Here is a 16,165-nt window from a genome sequence, read left to right on the forward strand (position 1 = left end):
CAAAAATACTGCTCCAGGGGAAGCTCAAGGCCCTCACAGCTGAAAAACAAAAGAGCACCTGTTATGGCTTATTTTGATTCAATGGACAAATAACATAGCTGTGACATGACCTGATGTGGTGGCCAGGAGCAGAATGACAGGCCAGTGAGTGAGTGTGTGTGTGTGTGTGTGTGTCCTGCTTTCTACAGGCCAGCTTCAATGCATCCTGCTCTTCCCTTCAACACCCTCTACTGTGCAGACTGCCGCAGCGTCATTTGATCCGGTCGAGCCAAAGATGCTGTTTGAAGTGAGATGACTGCATGTGTGTGTGTGTGTGTGTGTGTGTGTGTGTGTGTGTGTGTGTGTGTGTAGTCCCAGATAGAACAGCGGCTGTATTGTAATGCTGAGAGTGGTAGATTATACTATCAGCAGAGGAATTCTGATTATTTCCCAGAGTGGCTCTGTCTGCACACGTGGGAGAAACTTTAGCCAAGTGTTTGGAGGAGGAAGGTGACACTGAGCCCCCCTTAGTGACTGCATGTTTTTTTTTTTAAATGCAGCAAAAGTACCCTATTGGATGTCCCCGTAGTAGATAAACACAATAACATGTGCCCTTACAGTGGAAAAAACATGATAAGGTGCCTTCTAGGGTGTTTGTAAATGAAAAAAACTGATTAAAGTTTGCCCCAAGTTGCCCTTCAAATGGAGAAAACATGATGAAGTTCCCTGTTAGAGTGCATTTGTTTTGTTTGAATCAAAAAACAAGATGAAAGGCCATGAATGTTCAGTCTTCTCTAAATGGACTATAAGTAACTAAATGTGGTTGCAGAGTGCTGAGGGAAACGCATCCATTTCAAAGCCAGGCAACAAATGCACCCTTTAATGTCTTGTCACTTTTTTTTTTTAGGCATTTTACATGCTTTATTGAAAGCGAGAGACAGATAGAAAGGGGGTGACAGAGGGGAGGACATGCAGTAAAGGGAGCTCAGGCCGGATTCGAACCCAGCTCCACCGCAGCGAGGACTGTAGCCTCTATACATGGGGCCTGGGTAACCCACTACGCTACAGACCACCCCTGGTTTTCATTAGTTAACTTAAAATGTTGTCTATGTTATTATTTTTATTATTTACGCAAACAAAAAGCTGCACATTTTATTTGTGATTATCAATTTAAAAACTGAACTTTTGGAGCATTTTCAGCAGATTTTAACATAAGCAGGATAATAATGATAACCGTCATGATAATTTAGTGTTTCCAGTTTTTGTGCTAAGCTAAGCTAACCAGCTGCTGCATGTAGCTTCATATTTACAACACAAACAACGTTGTGTGAATAATCTCATCTAACTCCCAGCATGAAAACATAAAAGCGAATTTTCTCAAAAAATAATTATTCATTTGAGGATGAAACGTAGGCTAGTGGGTTTTCAGACTATGTTTAGAGAACACATTTCTAAAGTTTAAGAGCACTTATTGGAATAAAAAAAAAAAGCATAATATGTAAGTAAAGAATCTTACCTGTCACCTTGGAGAGTCTTCTGAGGGCAACCTGGAAGAGAGGGCAAGCCTTCATCTGTTGATGAAATTACATATTAGAAATAATAATAATAATAATAATAATAATAATATATTCTATATTTATGTGCCTGTACCTTGAGCTGCTGTGACAACTTAATTTCCCCACTGCAGGATGAATAAAGTCATATCTTATTTTATATTAGAAAGAGCTCCCATTTTATTACTTTGTGTATTTTGTGCATTCAAACACAGCAAAACATTATAAATCTGCTGATTTCCATAAACTATGACTGCTGTGGTCCTGTCTCTCTCATCACCTCCTCTTACATACATTTGAACAGAGTTTATTTACTTCATGTACACACACTGCCATCAGCCTCCTGTAGGTAAACAGCACCATCTGCAGGACAGCACACAGCACAGGGCAGAAGATGGCTGCTCACACTAACACAGCAGTGTGCTTTAACTGACAGGAAACATTCAGCAGAGCTTCAGTCTCTGAAACATGACTCTAAGAGTCCTCCTCAAACATGCATCAGACAGAGTTTGACTTCATTACATCCCATATAGGGATATTTGTGCTGTTATGATAACAGAGGCAGCTACAGGAAAACTTGCTAAAGTTAGAGTGGCAAAAATAGTCTTAATTTCATTGCAGACTTGCATCCCTCAAGGTCGATGGCTCGAATTTAGATACCACAGGAATACAGCAATACACAGCACCGAATAATAACTACCATAATAGACCTCAGCATAGAGGCTATGGAGCCGTATTTACTCTCAGAAATTAAATAAGCAATGACTGCAAAGAACAGTAGAAACTCTTGGAAACACTTTCTATAAAAAACATATCTTTTGTGCATTATCAGGATTTATAATGCAAATTATATGACACAGCGCACAGTCTTTTTCACTATCCACACCAAAAATAAAACCTTATTTCAGCTGCATTATTTGTGCAGTTTCTCTAGATGATGAAATGAAAGCCACGCCCCTCTCTCTCCCCAAGTATTTCCTGTTGAGATCTCTAATGTCACTTTCAAATGAGGCAAAATGCCAGAAAAGTTATACAAAAAACTATATTCACAATGAGAAGGGGGTCCCACAGACTTTAGGACTCATTGTAGCATGACAGGTGGGACTCTTTGTGCAGCAAAATTTTGACAATTAAGGGTGTGGCTGGTATTGTTTCCACCTTGTGTGTTACATCAGAGTGAAATGTGGTCCTGGAGACACTGACTGTGGCAGGAATTACTGCAGAAGCAATTTGGAGTACTACCCAGGTGTGACAAGGTGTATTATTTCTGTCCGTGGAAAGATTTTGTCAACAGTGTCAAAGCTGTGCAGAGAATATTGTGACTTGTGTTGAAGTGAAGAGGAAGCAGCTGGGTTTACTGAAATCATCTTTATTTGACCTATCATGTTAAATACTGTCATTAACTTCAGTACAGCATCAGTGCATCGGTAAACTTAACATCATTTTTATACAACACATCATTTGTATGACCTTTGGGGATAAAACTGAGACACAAATACAGTGGATATGTTTATGAAATGTCACTTGCAGCCAAAGTAAATAACAAAAAACAGATAAACATAACAGGAGTTACTGTATATAACTTCCCCTTTACCCTGACGGGGAATCTTTGATTGTAGTGAGGAGGAGAACATATTGGCAACACACGATTAAAGTCATATAATAACACTGATGTCGAGGCAGACCAAACCAAGGCATCTCTGACAATGAAAAGGCTGAAGCTCGCCAACTGTCTGAGAAAACAAACGTACAGAAGGGTTGGCCACACAACTCAACATCACACATCAATGTCAGAGCCAAAAAACGAGCTCACAGTGTAGTTAAAAAGGCAAATTCTACACCCGTATTACATCCAAGCCTACAAACTCATCCGGCATCTATGTTTTAGAGATTTATCGGACTTGTGCAGAGGTAACATTTAAAGAGAAAAATGCTAATCACTGAGTAGCATAAAAAATGCTCTGCAAATTAATAAGTGGGTGACATTTTGTTGGAGGACCCTGACCCAGAAAATAAGGAAAGAGGAAGGGTGATGACAGAGTGCAAGTAGGAGACAAAGAGGCAGAAAGAGTTTGGCTTCCACTTCATTTGATTTTCCTCTCAGCTGGTTTGCTCTTCACCTCCAACATGAGAGCTCCAGTGGAGAAACCAACACGGCCGGATCCTGGCTCTTCTACCTGAAACAGATCACTGAGAAATTATTTTAGGTGCATCTTCATGTCCATTAGTGTGGCAATTCCACACGTATATTAGAGATTGTAGCCTGCTAGCTATGATAGCTAAACGTGAAAACCCACACATGTATTTCTAAGGAATGGCCTTCCCTTTATTAAGCCAATATCGCCTAATTATGCATGTAACATTCTCTCTTAATATTATATGCAAAACATAATTTATTATATGAAATAAAACGCTCCCCTTACCATTGTCTATGGTGGAAAGCAGGGATGCAGAAGACAAACGCACATCCTGTGTCCGCCTGTGCGCCTGAGCCGGACGCTTTATCATCATCATCTTCATCACAGCAAGTAGATGATGTAGGAGAGGAAGACGAGGCCGACGATGGCGAAAAACATCAACAACAAAATGTCCACCATGATGGAAAACAAGTGTCAGAGATGGACGGTGTAGACGCGAGCAGGACACGCAGCAAAAACAGCAACACCACCGCCGCTGCAGAAGATCGGCCGAGATCGGAAACGTTCGGAGAATGAGCGAGAACGAGTTCGGCCCCCCGTCAGCGTCACAGCAGGAAGCGCAGGTACAGGGAGACAAGAAGCTTCCTTTTGGGCTTTAGACAGATTTTCTTCACCATAAACTGCAAATTATAGTCCTAAAGTGCTTACCAACATACATACCAGATTAATATGTATGCCCCAATACATAGTCTTACCTACTACATCCGGTAGCGTTTCCAGCTTTTCCTACCCACAATCCTCTTGGCCGCATCTGTGAGTAAGAGGGTCAACGAGCAATATGTTGTATATATGCCAATTATATGCATACTGCATGCAACAGTACATGCTTTGTAAGGGCAGCTGTAGTATGTACTAAACGTGTACTAAAGCCACTGACAGACAGGCCTCAAGTCTGTTTCATTTTTTGCTGGAAAAATGAAATGTATTTTAAATTACCTCGACAGCCTTAACTTCTACATATTTCTACGTCCAGATGTGGTTGATTAATTGTGGCCTACATGATTCGAGAATGTTTTATTACATAACAGAATATGTAAAACAATTATCGAAGAGGCCCAATGTTATTATTTTTTAAGTGATAAAGATCTTAAATTAATACATGAAAACAAAAGAGAAGAAATTGAACATTTTCACACAAAAAAACTAGCCGATGTGTCTGGAGCCAGGCTTGAAAAGTGGAGCTCCAGCTGCCCAAAGGTCACTGTAATTTTTAATAAATAATTTGATTCATTTGAGAATTAATCAACAAAAACAAAATAAATACAATATTGACTGAGGTGGGTCCTGCATTATGACCTATTCTTTAGTCCTGTTGTTGTAGAGGGCCCCTAAATTTGTCACAAACTTTTTGAGGAACACAAAACTTTGCTTGACATAGTAATAGCACATGTGCACATTATAGGAACTTCAAGGTGAAAAGTATGCAAAATATAGAGAACAGGAGGTTAGGTAAATGTAGAAAGGGGCCAACAGGACATTTTGCCCCCTAACAGGTTGTCTGAAGCTCTTTAAAGGCACATTAAGTGGGATTTTCCCCAAGAAACAAACTATAGACGCACATCATCACGTATGACCAACTAGAACTGTGCGGTGGAGTCTTTATCAGCAGACATTTTGTCCTCTGCCTGTATTTATTTTTCGTTTCTGGGCGCCGGTCTTTGGGTACGTGGTGTGAGACCTCCAGTCCCAGTGTGTGAAGGCTGGACTCTATAAAAACATAGTGACAAGTTGCTAGATCATATGCATGCATTTAAGAGGAAAGAACCCCCCCCCCAAAATGCAAATATAGCAAGACGCCAAGCAGATAAAAAGCCAGTTCCACATTTACCCCTTTTCGACCAACTTGGACCTAGTTCTAGTGCTGGTTGGTTCTTGTGAACTTTTTCTGATCCTGTTTGCTTTTCTACAGGCTAGAGAGCCACATCGCTGTATGGGTGCATCTCAATAAATCACAATATGTAGATCCATTACACACAGAATGAAACATTTCACGTCTTAATTTATTTAATTTCTTCTAATTATAATTATTATGGCTTACATTTAATGAAGACCTCAATCAGTTTCTCAAAAAATGTTAATGTTACAAAAGACCAATTTTAAAAATTATGTTTAATATGGAAATATATGTCAATCTAAATGCACTCAATACTTGATTGGGGCTATTTGACTTGAACTACTGGAAATTGACTTTTCCATGATATTCTTATTTATTGAGATGCACCTGTATATGTCTGTATATGTCTCATTTCCTTGAAATGCTAGCACCAACTTCAAGCATGGCAACGACAATAACATACTGCTGAGAGATAGTTTGTCTCCTCCACGGACCACTGCCTTGATTTTACGTCCATAGTGAAGCTTAAAAGTTGCGGTCACAATGTTTTTGTTGATCTTGTTGTCCACCATATTCCTGCCTCAAGCTCCTCTGATGTAAGAGGTTCGTGGTTCCAGACCAGCAAAGAGTTGGTGCCACTTTTGAAACCAGTTTTTCGAACTGTGAAGAACTGGTCTCAGAACGTGGCCACCATGTGCCTCGGTTGAAAAATTTAAATGTGAGTGAATCTGGGGTTGGCTTCACAGTCAGAGGGCAACACTTGTGTGACTGGTGTCATTGGCCCGGGGACAGGGAGACAATTTGTCCCACTGCACAACATGAGACGTAGCACAAACAACAGTCTGAGAAAAAATGACATTTTATTGAATCTGCAGAATCATAAGTACAATTTGAAGTGCTGTAACAGGGCAACAGGAGATGATATCAGGTCCTTAATTCTGAGTGTGTATTCAGAATGAGTTTTGAATACACATGAATGTCAATGTGCATATGGTATATTTATTTTTTTCATTTAAAAAATAACAAAATTATACAAAAAAACAAAATGATTTAAGATGGAACGCACAAAACCGGTCCGAACGCGATTGTGGATTACAAGATTTCACTCTGCGAAGTCTACAGTATATAACCAGTATCATAGAAGCAGGGGATGATTCATCAGAAGCGCAGGAGCCTACAATGAAGGTTGAAGGAAAGAGGGGATCTCAGCAGACGGGATACTAGACAGAAACTGAATGGAAACAGGGTTATGAGATGAAGTTATGGTTCAGTAGATGAGTGATGCCAGAGCAGAAGAGCGGTATTTGGCGCAAAGAGGTTAACTCCTGACTAATATCCAGGTCAGACAAACAACTTGCTGTGCCTCACAGTCGGGGAGCATCAGACCGCCACCACCCAGCTTCGCACACTTTCATCACTTCAAACTTAAATTTGACTTAACAAATCCATCCTGAGCCACACAGCCTCACACAGCACTGGTCTGCCTTTGGCCATTATTTTTATTTAACACAGAACACCAACTGTCAGAATCATCACCCTCAAGACAAAAGAAAGTTTGGATCCAGAGAGTAACAGAGGCTACTAGTGCCAGTAGCTTTGTTTTTAAATTAAATTGAGCAAACATCATCATAAGCCAGGAACAAAAAATCATTCCACTTCAAGCCAAAAACCCCCAACTCTTCAGTTTACCCAAGCGAAACACCACTGTGAGCTCTAAAACAGCTTTTCCCGTCTAGCATCTGTTTTGCAAATGAACTTGTCCTGTTGTCAAGAAGAGGTTAATGCAAAATACAGGCGTACATACAGTGTGTTCATTTTATGTTTGGCAAACCTGTTTGTGGTGTTGTTTTCTGCACGGTCACAATTCATCACATTAGAAAGTTGCAAAATCTTTTTTATTTTCAACACCAACTTGCACCAAACTGGATTTTTTTTTTTAGTCATGTTACATCCCCTTCAGCCACATTCACAAAAAAATATGAACCACTTTAATCTGCAGGCAAGCCACTTCCCAGAGCACCATGACCTGTAAAAACATTTCCCTAACTTACCTTTATGATACATATACAATTGTACAATGTCATCTAGCTACATAGTGAGAGCCTTTTTTCTTTTAATAAAGCTGAACTTTTTTTTGTCCCACCCCCGCCCTAACCCACACCACGCCACCTTAAAAACGCACCGCCCTGATCGCTCATGTCTGTGGCAGTCACAGTGCATCACAGAAGAATGAAACAGCAAGAAAAGGAGGGATATGTGTGTATGGTCAGGGGCCAATGAGATTATTTACACCACTGAGAAATGATAAAATATCTTCTTTTTTAAATCATATAAAAAGGTCCTCACAGAAATACAGATCTAGAGGAAGGAATGATGCAGCATTTCTGTTTAACAGCCAGCAACTTAAATGCTTGATTTTGTGTTAATGAACCAATCTTCTAAACATCTTAGTGCTGACTCACTGCTCAGATATCAAAAATAGTTGACAATTTTGGGATTCTCCTGCCAGATGGACAAAAGAAAAAGCTTCCTGTCTTGCATCAGTGCTCGACCCTGACATGCCTGGCTTTTTCAGTGTTTTGTGGACAAGAAAAATGATCTTATGCTTGTTTTAAATGCCATCCGTTAACACGACTCTTTCTTAGAAGCTCCAGAATATTAACAGCATAAGAGAGATCCACTGATCAGAAACAGGCTCGAACGTGCAAGCATTGGGCTGATTTCTCAACCCAGCTGCCAGCTCTGTTCTGACCTGAAACTGCAGGTTGATTAATCCCACAACAAATCTAACACTGCGCTTGCACACATCTAGATAATCACTCCTGCCTTGGTTCATGAATTGAGTTACTGGTTTATCTATTTATTTATTTATTTAATACACTGAGTATTTTGTTTAGTTTTTTTTGGGGAAAATAAGAATCTTACAATAACAAGGGAGAACAGCATGAGAACAACGTTTACCACAGCCGAGGATTGAACAATTTCTCTCACATTAAACGGAAAATAAAGACTGGAATGTTCACTCACAAAAAAAGTGTAATGAATTAAAAACAACAAAGAAAAAAAAGATTCACAATAAAGAGTTGTGCTTGGCCTTCTCTTTTATGAATGTGTTTTATTAAATGGTGATATAAGGGGGGGAGGACTTGACCTGTTCCCATCTCCTTTCTCCAAACTGTTTGATCACCATAACTCTGTGATTCTCTCAGGACTGAAGGCATCCAGGCTGCAAGAAACAGGAATAAGGGTGCACACACACTGTGCGTCCACACCGACTGATGTGTTCAGTGTGGCTGCAAGAGATGGACTGATAATGTCCCCTAACTTGTCCCTGATCCCTCCTGTATCCGACAAGCCCGAGGAAGGCAACGACAGGAGGTGCTCTTCAGTTAGGCTACGATTCCAGTTTCATACCCACGATGCAGTGCTGAACACGAGGGCGCCTACTCGAGCACACAATGGCGAGATGTGTGTCAATCTATAAATATATTAAAAACCTCTCTGTTAAGACTGATAACTGGCTTATTGGTGCAACAGCAACAGGGTTAGAGGTTAAAGGAATGTACACAAGTCAAAAATATTCAAGCTTAAGTTCTGATAGACTGAGATTCTACACTGTGTTTCCAGTCTGGCCAAGATCACGTTGCAAAATTAATGAAAAAAGCCTTTGAAAATGCCACACCTACCCACACTTCAAACTTCTCCACAGAATAATGTCTGCAGCTGTGTTGACTGACTCGTGAGGGGGAAAGGGGGCTTTTTTTTCACATTTTCTTACATGTTTGCATGATGTTGTGCATGGATTGTTAAGTGCTGTAACAGGGATGAAGCTGTGTTACGCGGCATGACCCCTGACGTACTGCAATGAACTGTGAGTTTTTCTTTTAGAAGACTTTCATTTTTCCACTTGTGACAGCACTTGAGAGTGGAGAGCCAGGTTTGGGAAGGAGGATGACGAACATCCAAACAGAGACGGATATCAGCACGGACAGACGGACAGAAGAGGCAGGCAGACAGATAGACAGACAGACAGACAGGTAGAGGGTGCTTGTGGTGGAACAGTGAGAGCAGAGCAGGGGTGCAGAAGGGGGAAAGGTGGGGGTGGGTGGGGGTTCAGGGTTCTCACAGGACAGATTAGGGAACAAGAGTAAAATCAAGAGAAAGCGGCGTTAAGATGAGATGGCACTGGGCTTTTCCTTTCCTTCTTTCCCTCCCTTTCTCTACCTCCTCCTTTTTCCTCTCCCTCCTTTTCTTTCCCTCTCACTCAGATGGCCTCCACGTAGTTGGCAGGCAGCATGCCCAGCTGGCCGGTGCGCTCCACGCGGCCGTACATCCAGCCCTCGTCGATCTGCTGCACGTCAATGATCACATCTCCGTCCACGAAGGACACCTCGTCCTCATCAGCAGCGGCGTAGTCATACACGGCCCTGTACCGCTTCTGTGGACGACAACAAGTATCACTTAGTTCCTCATGACAGCTGCTGCAGGCACTGACTGCTGCAACAGAAATTATTGACAGTACGTAAGAGTGAGGGTAAAGCAGTTAATGCCATCACTCTTTTCTAATTGTATAATTTAAATGTATATTTTATAATATCTGCCTTTTTAAATGTATAATTTTGACATATTTTGTATATTTGTCATTTTGGCTCTGTAAATGCATAGGGCATTTATTTTGGGAATGGTGTAAGTTAAACCCAGGCTCATATAATATATCTATAATAAAATATGTACCCAGAATACAGACACTCAGATCCTGAAGCACAAAATGTCCCCATTGAAGCCACAATTTTTTTGACCTAGCGCCATTAAAGCACATAATCCTGCATTATACTATATCAGGCTTTCAGTTTTAGTTTTTACCATTTTTTCATGTTTGCTCAATATATTATATACGTTATATTCCTGGTTTTATACTCAGGTTATTGCTGCTGTATCATGTAGCACCACCATGCATCATACTAAATTATGTTGCTAACCACTGATATATTCCAGACTGTGAAAAAAAAATCATTCTAGCGTTTTCAATCCTGAAGGTAATGCAATTTTTAAAAAAACGGTGGTATTTTGTAAACAAACTGGCTTTCAAATGTTCTGAGAATAATTTAATTAAAGTTGAGAAGAAGTTAAGAAAAAAAAAGTTAAAAGTGGACAATATTATTATTATAATAGAATTTAGTGGCATGTTTTGACTCAGACATCAGAGCAATTTTGTTCAAATTAGGGGTAATTGTATGAAAAAAGATTTTCTAAAGCCTGCTTGTTTGACCAATAGACCAAAACCCCAAACTTTTCAGTTAAGACGGTGACAAAATTCCAACAAATATCCACATTTGAGAAAAACATTTTTGGCTTAATAAAGGAGACTTAAGTGATTGTAACTATTTATCAAAAAAGTTGTGCATTGACTTACAGAGTCAGGTGATTCCTGTCAATATTGAATTGACAAAAAAAATGTTGTTTTATAATTGCAGTAACAACCAGGGAACCAAAGGAGAACCTACCCCTGATCCTCCTCCAGTGTTGGGAGGCGGGGCAGCGGCCGCCTGGTGCACTGGTGCAGGTGTGGGCTCATAGTTGAAGTTCTGAGTGGCTGCAGGCGGCTGGTAAGCTGCTGGAAGACAGAACAGAGAGAAGGAGGACAGATTAATATGCTGGAAAAAAGTTATTGCTACTCTGTCTCCAATTTACAATCCATATAAAGCAAATTCATGCTATTAGCCCCATCTGTGTGTCTGCTTTCTGACACTCAGAGAGTGATGAATCCAAAAACAAGGCAAGCCAAGACGAGCATGCAGTGGCCCTTGATTTCCTTGTTGCACAACCTCCTGAACAATACCTTTCTGTGTTTACGTGTCAATGAGGCATGTAAGATACAAACAGAAGAAACTTTTTCACTGCAACCTCATGCTTCAAACTACTTTCTGACATAAAATTCTTCATATTTAAGGCGTCAAAGTTGCCAATTTTGAGCATCAACAAATAATCTTTAACTTGATCCGCAAACGTATAAATTCCTTTATTTATTTTTATTTCATGTTACCTGATGGGGATGATCCAAGTTAACAACATTCCAGTATTAAAGCATGAAGTTGATGTACAGTGTATAGTGTTTTCTAATTCTCTACTCTTCTGCTGAGCCGGGCTTTCACATGTACAGTGTAATTAACATATACAGCTTTTAGCACCATATAACCACAATACATTATAAACATGGAAATGCATTAAAATACCCATCACGCAATAGACCATTACCCAATAATGGGTGCATTTCTGGTCTGTTAATAGCCAGGACTTAACCTTTGTGGTGAAAGATGTTAAACCGGGAATTCATTTGCCGTTCACCAACCGTTTAAGGTAACATTATGCACAACTTCCCTTACCTATAAACACAGGAATTTATGCAGCAATGCACATATTAATATGGCAGCGAACAAGTTACGACCAAGATCCCTGAGTGGCTTGACAATGCAATACCCAGCCAGGTGAGCTCATATAGCCTGTGGCAGGGTTGGAGCCAAGCAAAGACAAAGCAACTGTGTGCATGTCTAATGTAATTATCAGGGGGGTTAAAGTTCAACCAAAACAAAAAGCGGGAACTAATCTATCTGTAAACATGTCCTTTCTTCTACTCCTACTACTTTTACTATTACAACTACTTACTGCTGCTTCCTTAACTCTAAACTGAGTGAGATTGCCAAGAAAGAATACCTGGGCTGGGGTTAGATGGTTGCTGATGTGGGACCTCTCCTCCTGTCTTCCTCTTCTCAAACTCCTCATGGTACTTAACCTGCAAGAGACAATCAGTGGAAGATCAGATCACAGATAAAGACAGGGTGCATGCATCTTCACACAAAAGCTCCAAATCTACAGGTGTGGTTATCCTTTTTTTTAATATAAAGCCTTCACAGAATGCAGTTAATTTTCCATCCACCAGAGGTCTCCCACTTGCTCTCCAGCCCCCCTGTGTTTGTGGCGATAGGTGGGGCGCGCTACGTGCAAGCACAGCCTCGGGAAGCAGCTTGACGCTGAGAGGAAATGACATCTCGGCGGCCGGAAGTAGTGTGAGCTCAGAGTCGCATAGCAACCCTCGCTGACACATCAGGAAGAACAGGTGAAGTGAAAAAAAAAAGGGAACTGACTAGAAGCTTGAGCGCTCGGGGTAAGAATGAGCCAGCTCGATTCAAAAGGAAACGCTGAGGGGGGGGGTCATATGACTAAGCAGAGCAAAATTAGACATAATTCATGTACATTATCACTCCCTCAAGTGTAACATTTTCCTTGGAGCTTTTTTAAACTAAGTAATTAACTAAACAAAGCACCTGCACTACAAGTGATCAACCTACAACCCCTCCAGCCAGTGTGACAAAGGCTGCATTCAGTGTTACAGCATGAAACAAGGCCACACTGATGAAACTGAAACTGAGTGACTTCTCTTCTATGACTGCACTAAATAACCCGTCCACCCCTTATTACCAGGCTGATAACAGACTGACTCACAGTGCCTCGGTCAAGATTTACAACCCTGATTCTGTCCTCACTTACAGCGGCGCTCAAAGAGCCCACTGTGCCGGCGGGGGCCAGCGAGGAGTGTGTTCACGGGCCTGGATGGGATGACGGAGTGTTTGTGCAAAAACAGTCAGGCGAGTGACTGCGAGAACACAGCGACTGTTCTTAAGTGCAATATGCTAAGTGAGAGTGCGTGAGATTATTTCGGTTTGTTTTGAGGGAGCAGGTCAAGCAGATGGTGTGTGTCTATGTGTGTGTGTGTGTGTGCGTGTGTGTGTGTCTATGTGTGTGTGTGTGTCTGTGTGTCTGTGTGTCTGTGTATTGACAGGAAGTGCCAAAGCTGCTGTTGAACTAAACCCCCCCCTCTGTACTGCTGTACTTTCCAATCTTTGCTGCTTGACAAAAGGTGACAACTAATGGAGTCGACCAAGACTGAAAAGTCCTGAGTCAAGTCAGGACACGTAGAAGTGAAAGGCTCAACATTGCTGACATTCTAAGAATAAACTGGTTTGTTTCTGCATTTCCAGGGAGGAGGACAATCAGAAAGAGTAGAATTCATCTGGAGTGGTTCCCTTATGTTTGACTATGAACGACAAACTAATTGCAAGCAGATGTTTTTTCAATTCTGACTGAAAACTCTTTAGGATGCGCCAAAATCCATCCCACCATAATGCACTTCTACTTATCTAGATGTGGCTTGCGTGCACGCCCATAAATGCAAGTAATATATGTGCATCCTTCTCTGCCTTGCACATTTCCTTGATCTTAGACATGTAAGATCTTTCCCCCACATGAAAGCAGTGATTACCCATCACCCTCCACACTAATTATGTCATTAGCAAGGCCAGTGCAAAGCTGGTTATGTGTAATGACATACGCTTTGTGTCTGAGTGTGTGTTTTGCATGGAGAAAAAGACAAAAAACTTTACAGCTGACTGAAGCAGAGTGAGAAAACAAGGTAAATACTGCATGCCTTTCGACATGGCTGTTCTGTATTTACAGAGAAATGGCAAATCAATAACGGGAGCTGGGGGGGAGAGGAGGGGAGTGGTCCATGTGGAGAGTGATTTGAGGAGAAGTCCATTACTATAAACTGTGTTTCCTTTATATAAACTGTCTTGGCGGGGAGTAAAGAGGGGGTTTATAATTTCTTGGTTTAAATGTATCAGTCATATCGAGGAATAATTCCCCTCATAGTTAAGGGAATTCTTCATTTATAAAGGCCGCAGGCAACCTGGTCCTATACTTCCTATCAATATAATCAAATTAATCTAATTTCCATGTACTTTGCATATAATCTGTACTAACACAGCGGGTGTAGTCACATGTGTATCCTGGGCCGTTTCAAAGCATTAACCGTAACGATCATAATACAAGGGCGCTACCTTTATTACAAGATGCAAATGACGGCTAGTCCTTTTCTCAGTCAGGTTTCATGCTCTTTAGGTGTTCCAGAGCAAGATTGATGGCGTCTGCTACTTTTTTGATTAACTTAAATCATATTTGACCACTTTGTGTTTAAGTTTCAGCATACGCTTCTGTAGAAGTGCATCTTGCCACAAATCTGTATGCCATAACTGAAGCTATTAATGCTCAGCCTTTTGAAAGATAAACATCCATGAATGAAAAGATCTGATCTTATTGAATAATACCACTGCAAAATGAATGGATACAATTGAAGTTGAACTATGCATGATTAAGAGATACGGCTTTGTGAGCCGATATTTTTTATAGCCCTCATATTATTATTTTCTTGTGTTTATTCTGTATTTGTTCTACATCTGTGTGAAAGTAAAACCTTACAAAAAAAAGAATAATAATTTCAAGCTGATGTGTTAAGTTTATTGCTTAATACCTATATATCTATTTATTATAATAAATTAATAAATTAAATCAATAATTCCTCTTCTGGTAGTTGGGGCGGGGCGGCCCAACCCCTGAAAGACTGTATAAATAAATCTGGTGACTCTGCAGCTGATCAATAAAGAAAACAATCAAAGTTCTGGTGTTGAAAATAGCTCCGATATTTTTTTAAAAATTCCAATTTCTCTTTTGTTAAATCTACGGCTTTGTTGGAAGATTAACATGATTAATGATTATTAATTATGTAGTATCACAGAGCAAACAAGACATTTCTAAAATCTGAAATTGAGGTGCCATCAGTCGTCCTATGTGCAATACACTTAATACAGAAAAATCATAATTATTGTTATCATGTATTAAAATTGGTGTCATGTAGTTTTAAATGTACATTTCTTGTGTATTAACAACCCAATAAAGATGCATGTTTAAAAAAGTTCTGGTGGTGAGTTTTATATAGTCCTTTTAACAGAGCGAACAGAAGTACTAAGTTTCATCTTCAACTATGCAGCAGATAAGAACGACCTGAAGCTGATATAAGCAGTTCTTGAGGAAGGCAAGGACCATTTCTTGTGCACTTCATAAAGACCAATTATCCTCCTCTGAATTGTCAGCTCAGTATTGGCAAAGAGATGATAGTGATATAGGGAAACTAATCAACCCGCACCAGAGAAGTGTCACACTGGGCTCTAATGAAGGAAAACAGCACTAGAAGAGCTCTAAATGTTCAGTCTGTCAGAATACTGAAAATATGAGAGTTGTTCTGTTACATAAACAGGGTGGAGTGAGGGGCGATCGTCTCGCCGACACTTACATTGCTGATATTGCTCTGCGTTTTCTTAATTCTCTGCAACTCCGGCGTGTCTGTGACCACGCTGAAACCTTTCCCTTTATTCTTCTCGAAGTCCTCCTTGTAGCGAACCTGCAGAACAAACAAGATTCAAGTCAGAAACAAAACAAAGGGGGTTGAAAACATGCAAGCCAAACAATATGTGACACATTTTGGCTGATGAGATAAAATGCACAGGCAGTTTCAATGCATTCGGGTGAGTCAACGAGGAAAATCCTACAAATGCTGCATAAATTATTATTTATAGATGCTCTGACCTAGATTCTTTAAACATATACAGATTAAAGAAAAATCACAAAGGATGACTCAGTCATGAGATTTTGATGCTTGTTTGAATTTATAATTATTTCTCAAAAAAATAAAGAATGTAATGCTGTTCACC

General features: G+C 40.3%; 1 protein-coding gene and 1 long non-coding RNA gene across 3 annotated transcripts in view; both read right to left on the reverse strand.

Moving 5' to 3' along the window:
• Nucleotides 1-3,067: 3,067 nt before the first annotated feature.
• Nucleotides 3,068-4,440, reverse strand: LOC131983667 (uncharacterized). The gene is made up of 2 exons (XR_009395483.1): nucleotides 3,956-4,440; nucleotides 3,068-3,709 (listed from the first exon to the last, which is right to left on the reverse strand). It is a non-coding gene; the product is annotated as an uncharacterized LOC131983667 (long non-coding RNA).
• A 2,140-nt stretch (nucleotides 4,441-6,580) lies between these two features.
• The window catches only part of lasp1 (LIM and SH3 protein 1), a 32,037-nt gene continuing 22,452 nt past the window's right edge, over nucleotides 6,581-16,165 (reverse strand). Inside the window, exons 4-7 of one of the 2 annotated variants that reach the window (XM_059347709.1) lie at nucleotides 15,748-15,855; nucleotides 12,276-12,354; nucleotides 11,069-11,175; nucleotides 6,581-10,002 (exon numbers count right to left, since the gene is read on the reverse strand). In XM_059347709.1, coding sequence (XP_059203692.1) covers nucleotides 9,829-10,002; nucleotides 11,069-11,175; nucleotides 12,276-12,354; nucleotides 15,748-15,855 — 468 coding nt within the window. In that variant the 3' untranslated portion in view covers nucleotides 6,581-9,828. Of the gene's footprint in view, nucleotides 10,003-11,068; nucleotides 11,179-12,275; nucleotides 12,355-15,747; nucleotides 15,856-16,165 lie in introns of both variants that reach the window. The other variant, XM_059347708.1, reaches the window with a different exon arrangement.

The sequence above is a fragment of the Centropristis striata genome, chromosome 13 (assembly GCF_030273125.1).
Source record: "Centropristis striata isolate RG_2023a ecotype Rhode Island chromosome 13, C.striata_1.0, whole genome shotgun sequence".
Lineage (NCBI taxonomy): Eukaryota > Metazoa > Chordata > Actinopteri > Perciformes > Serranidae > Centropristis > Centropristis striata.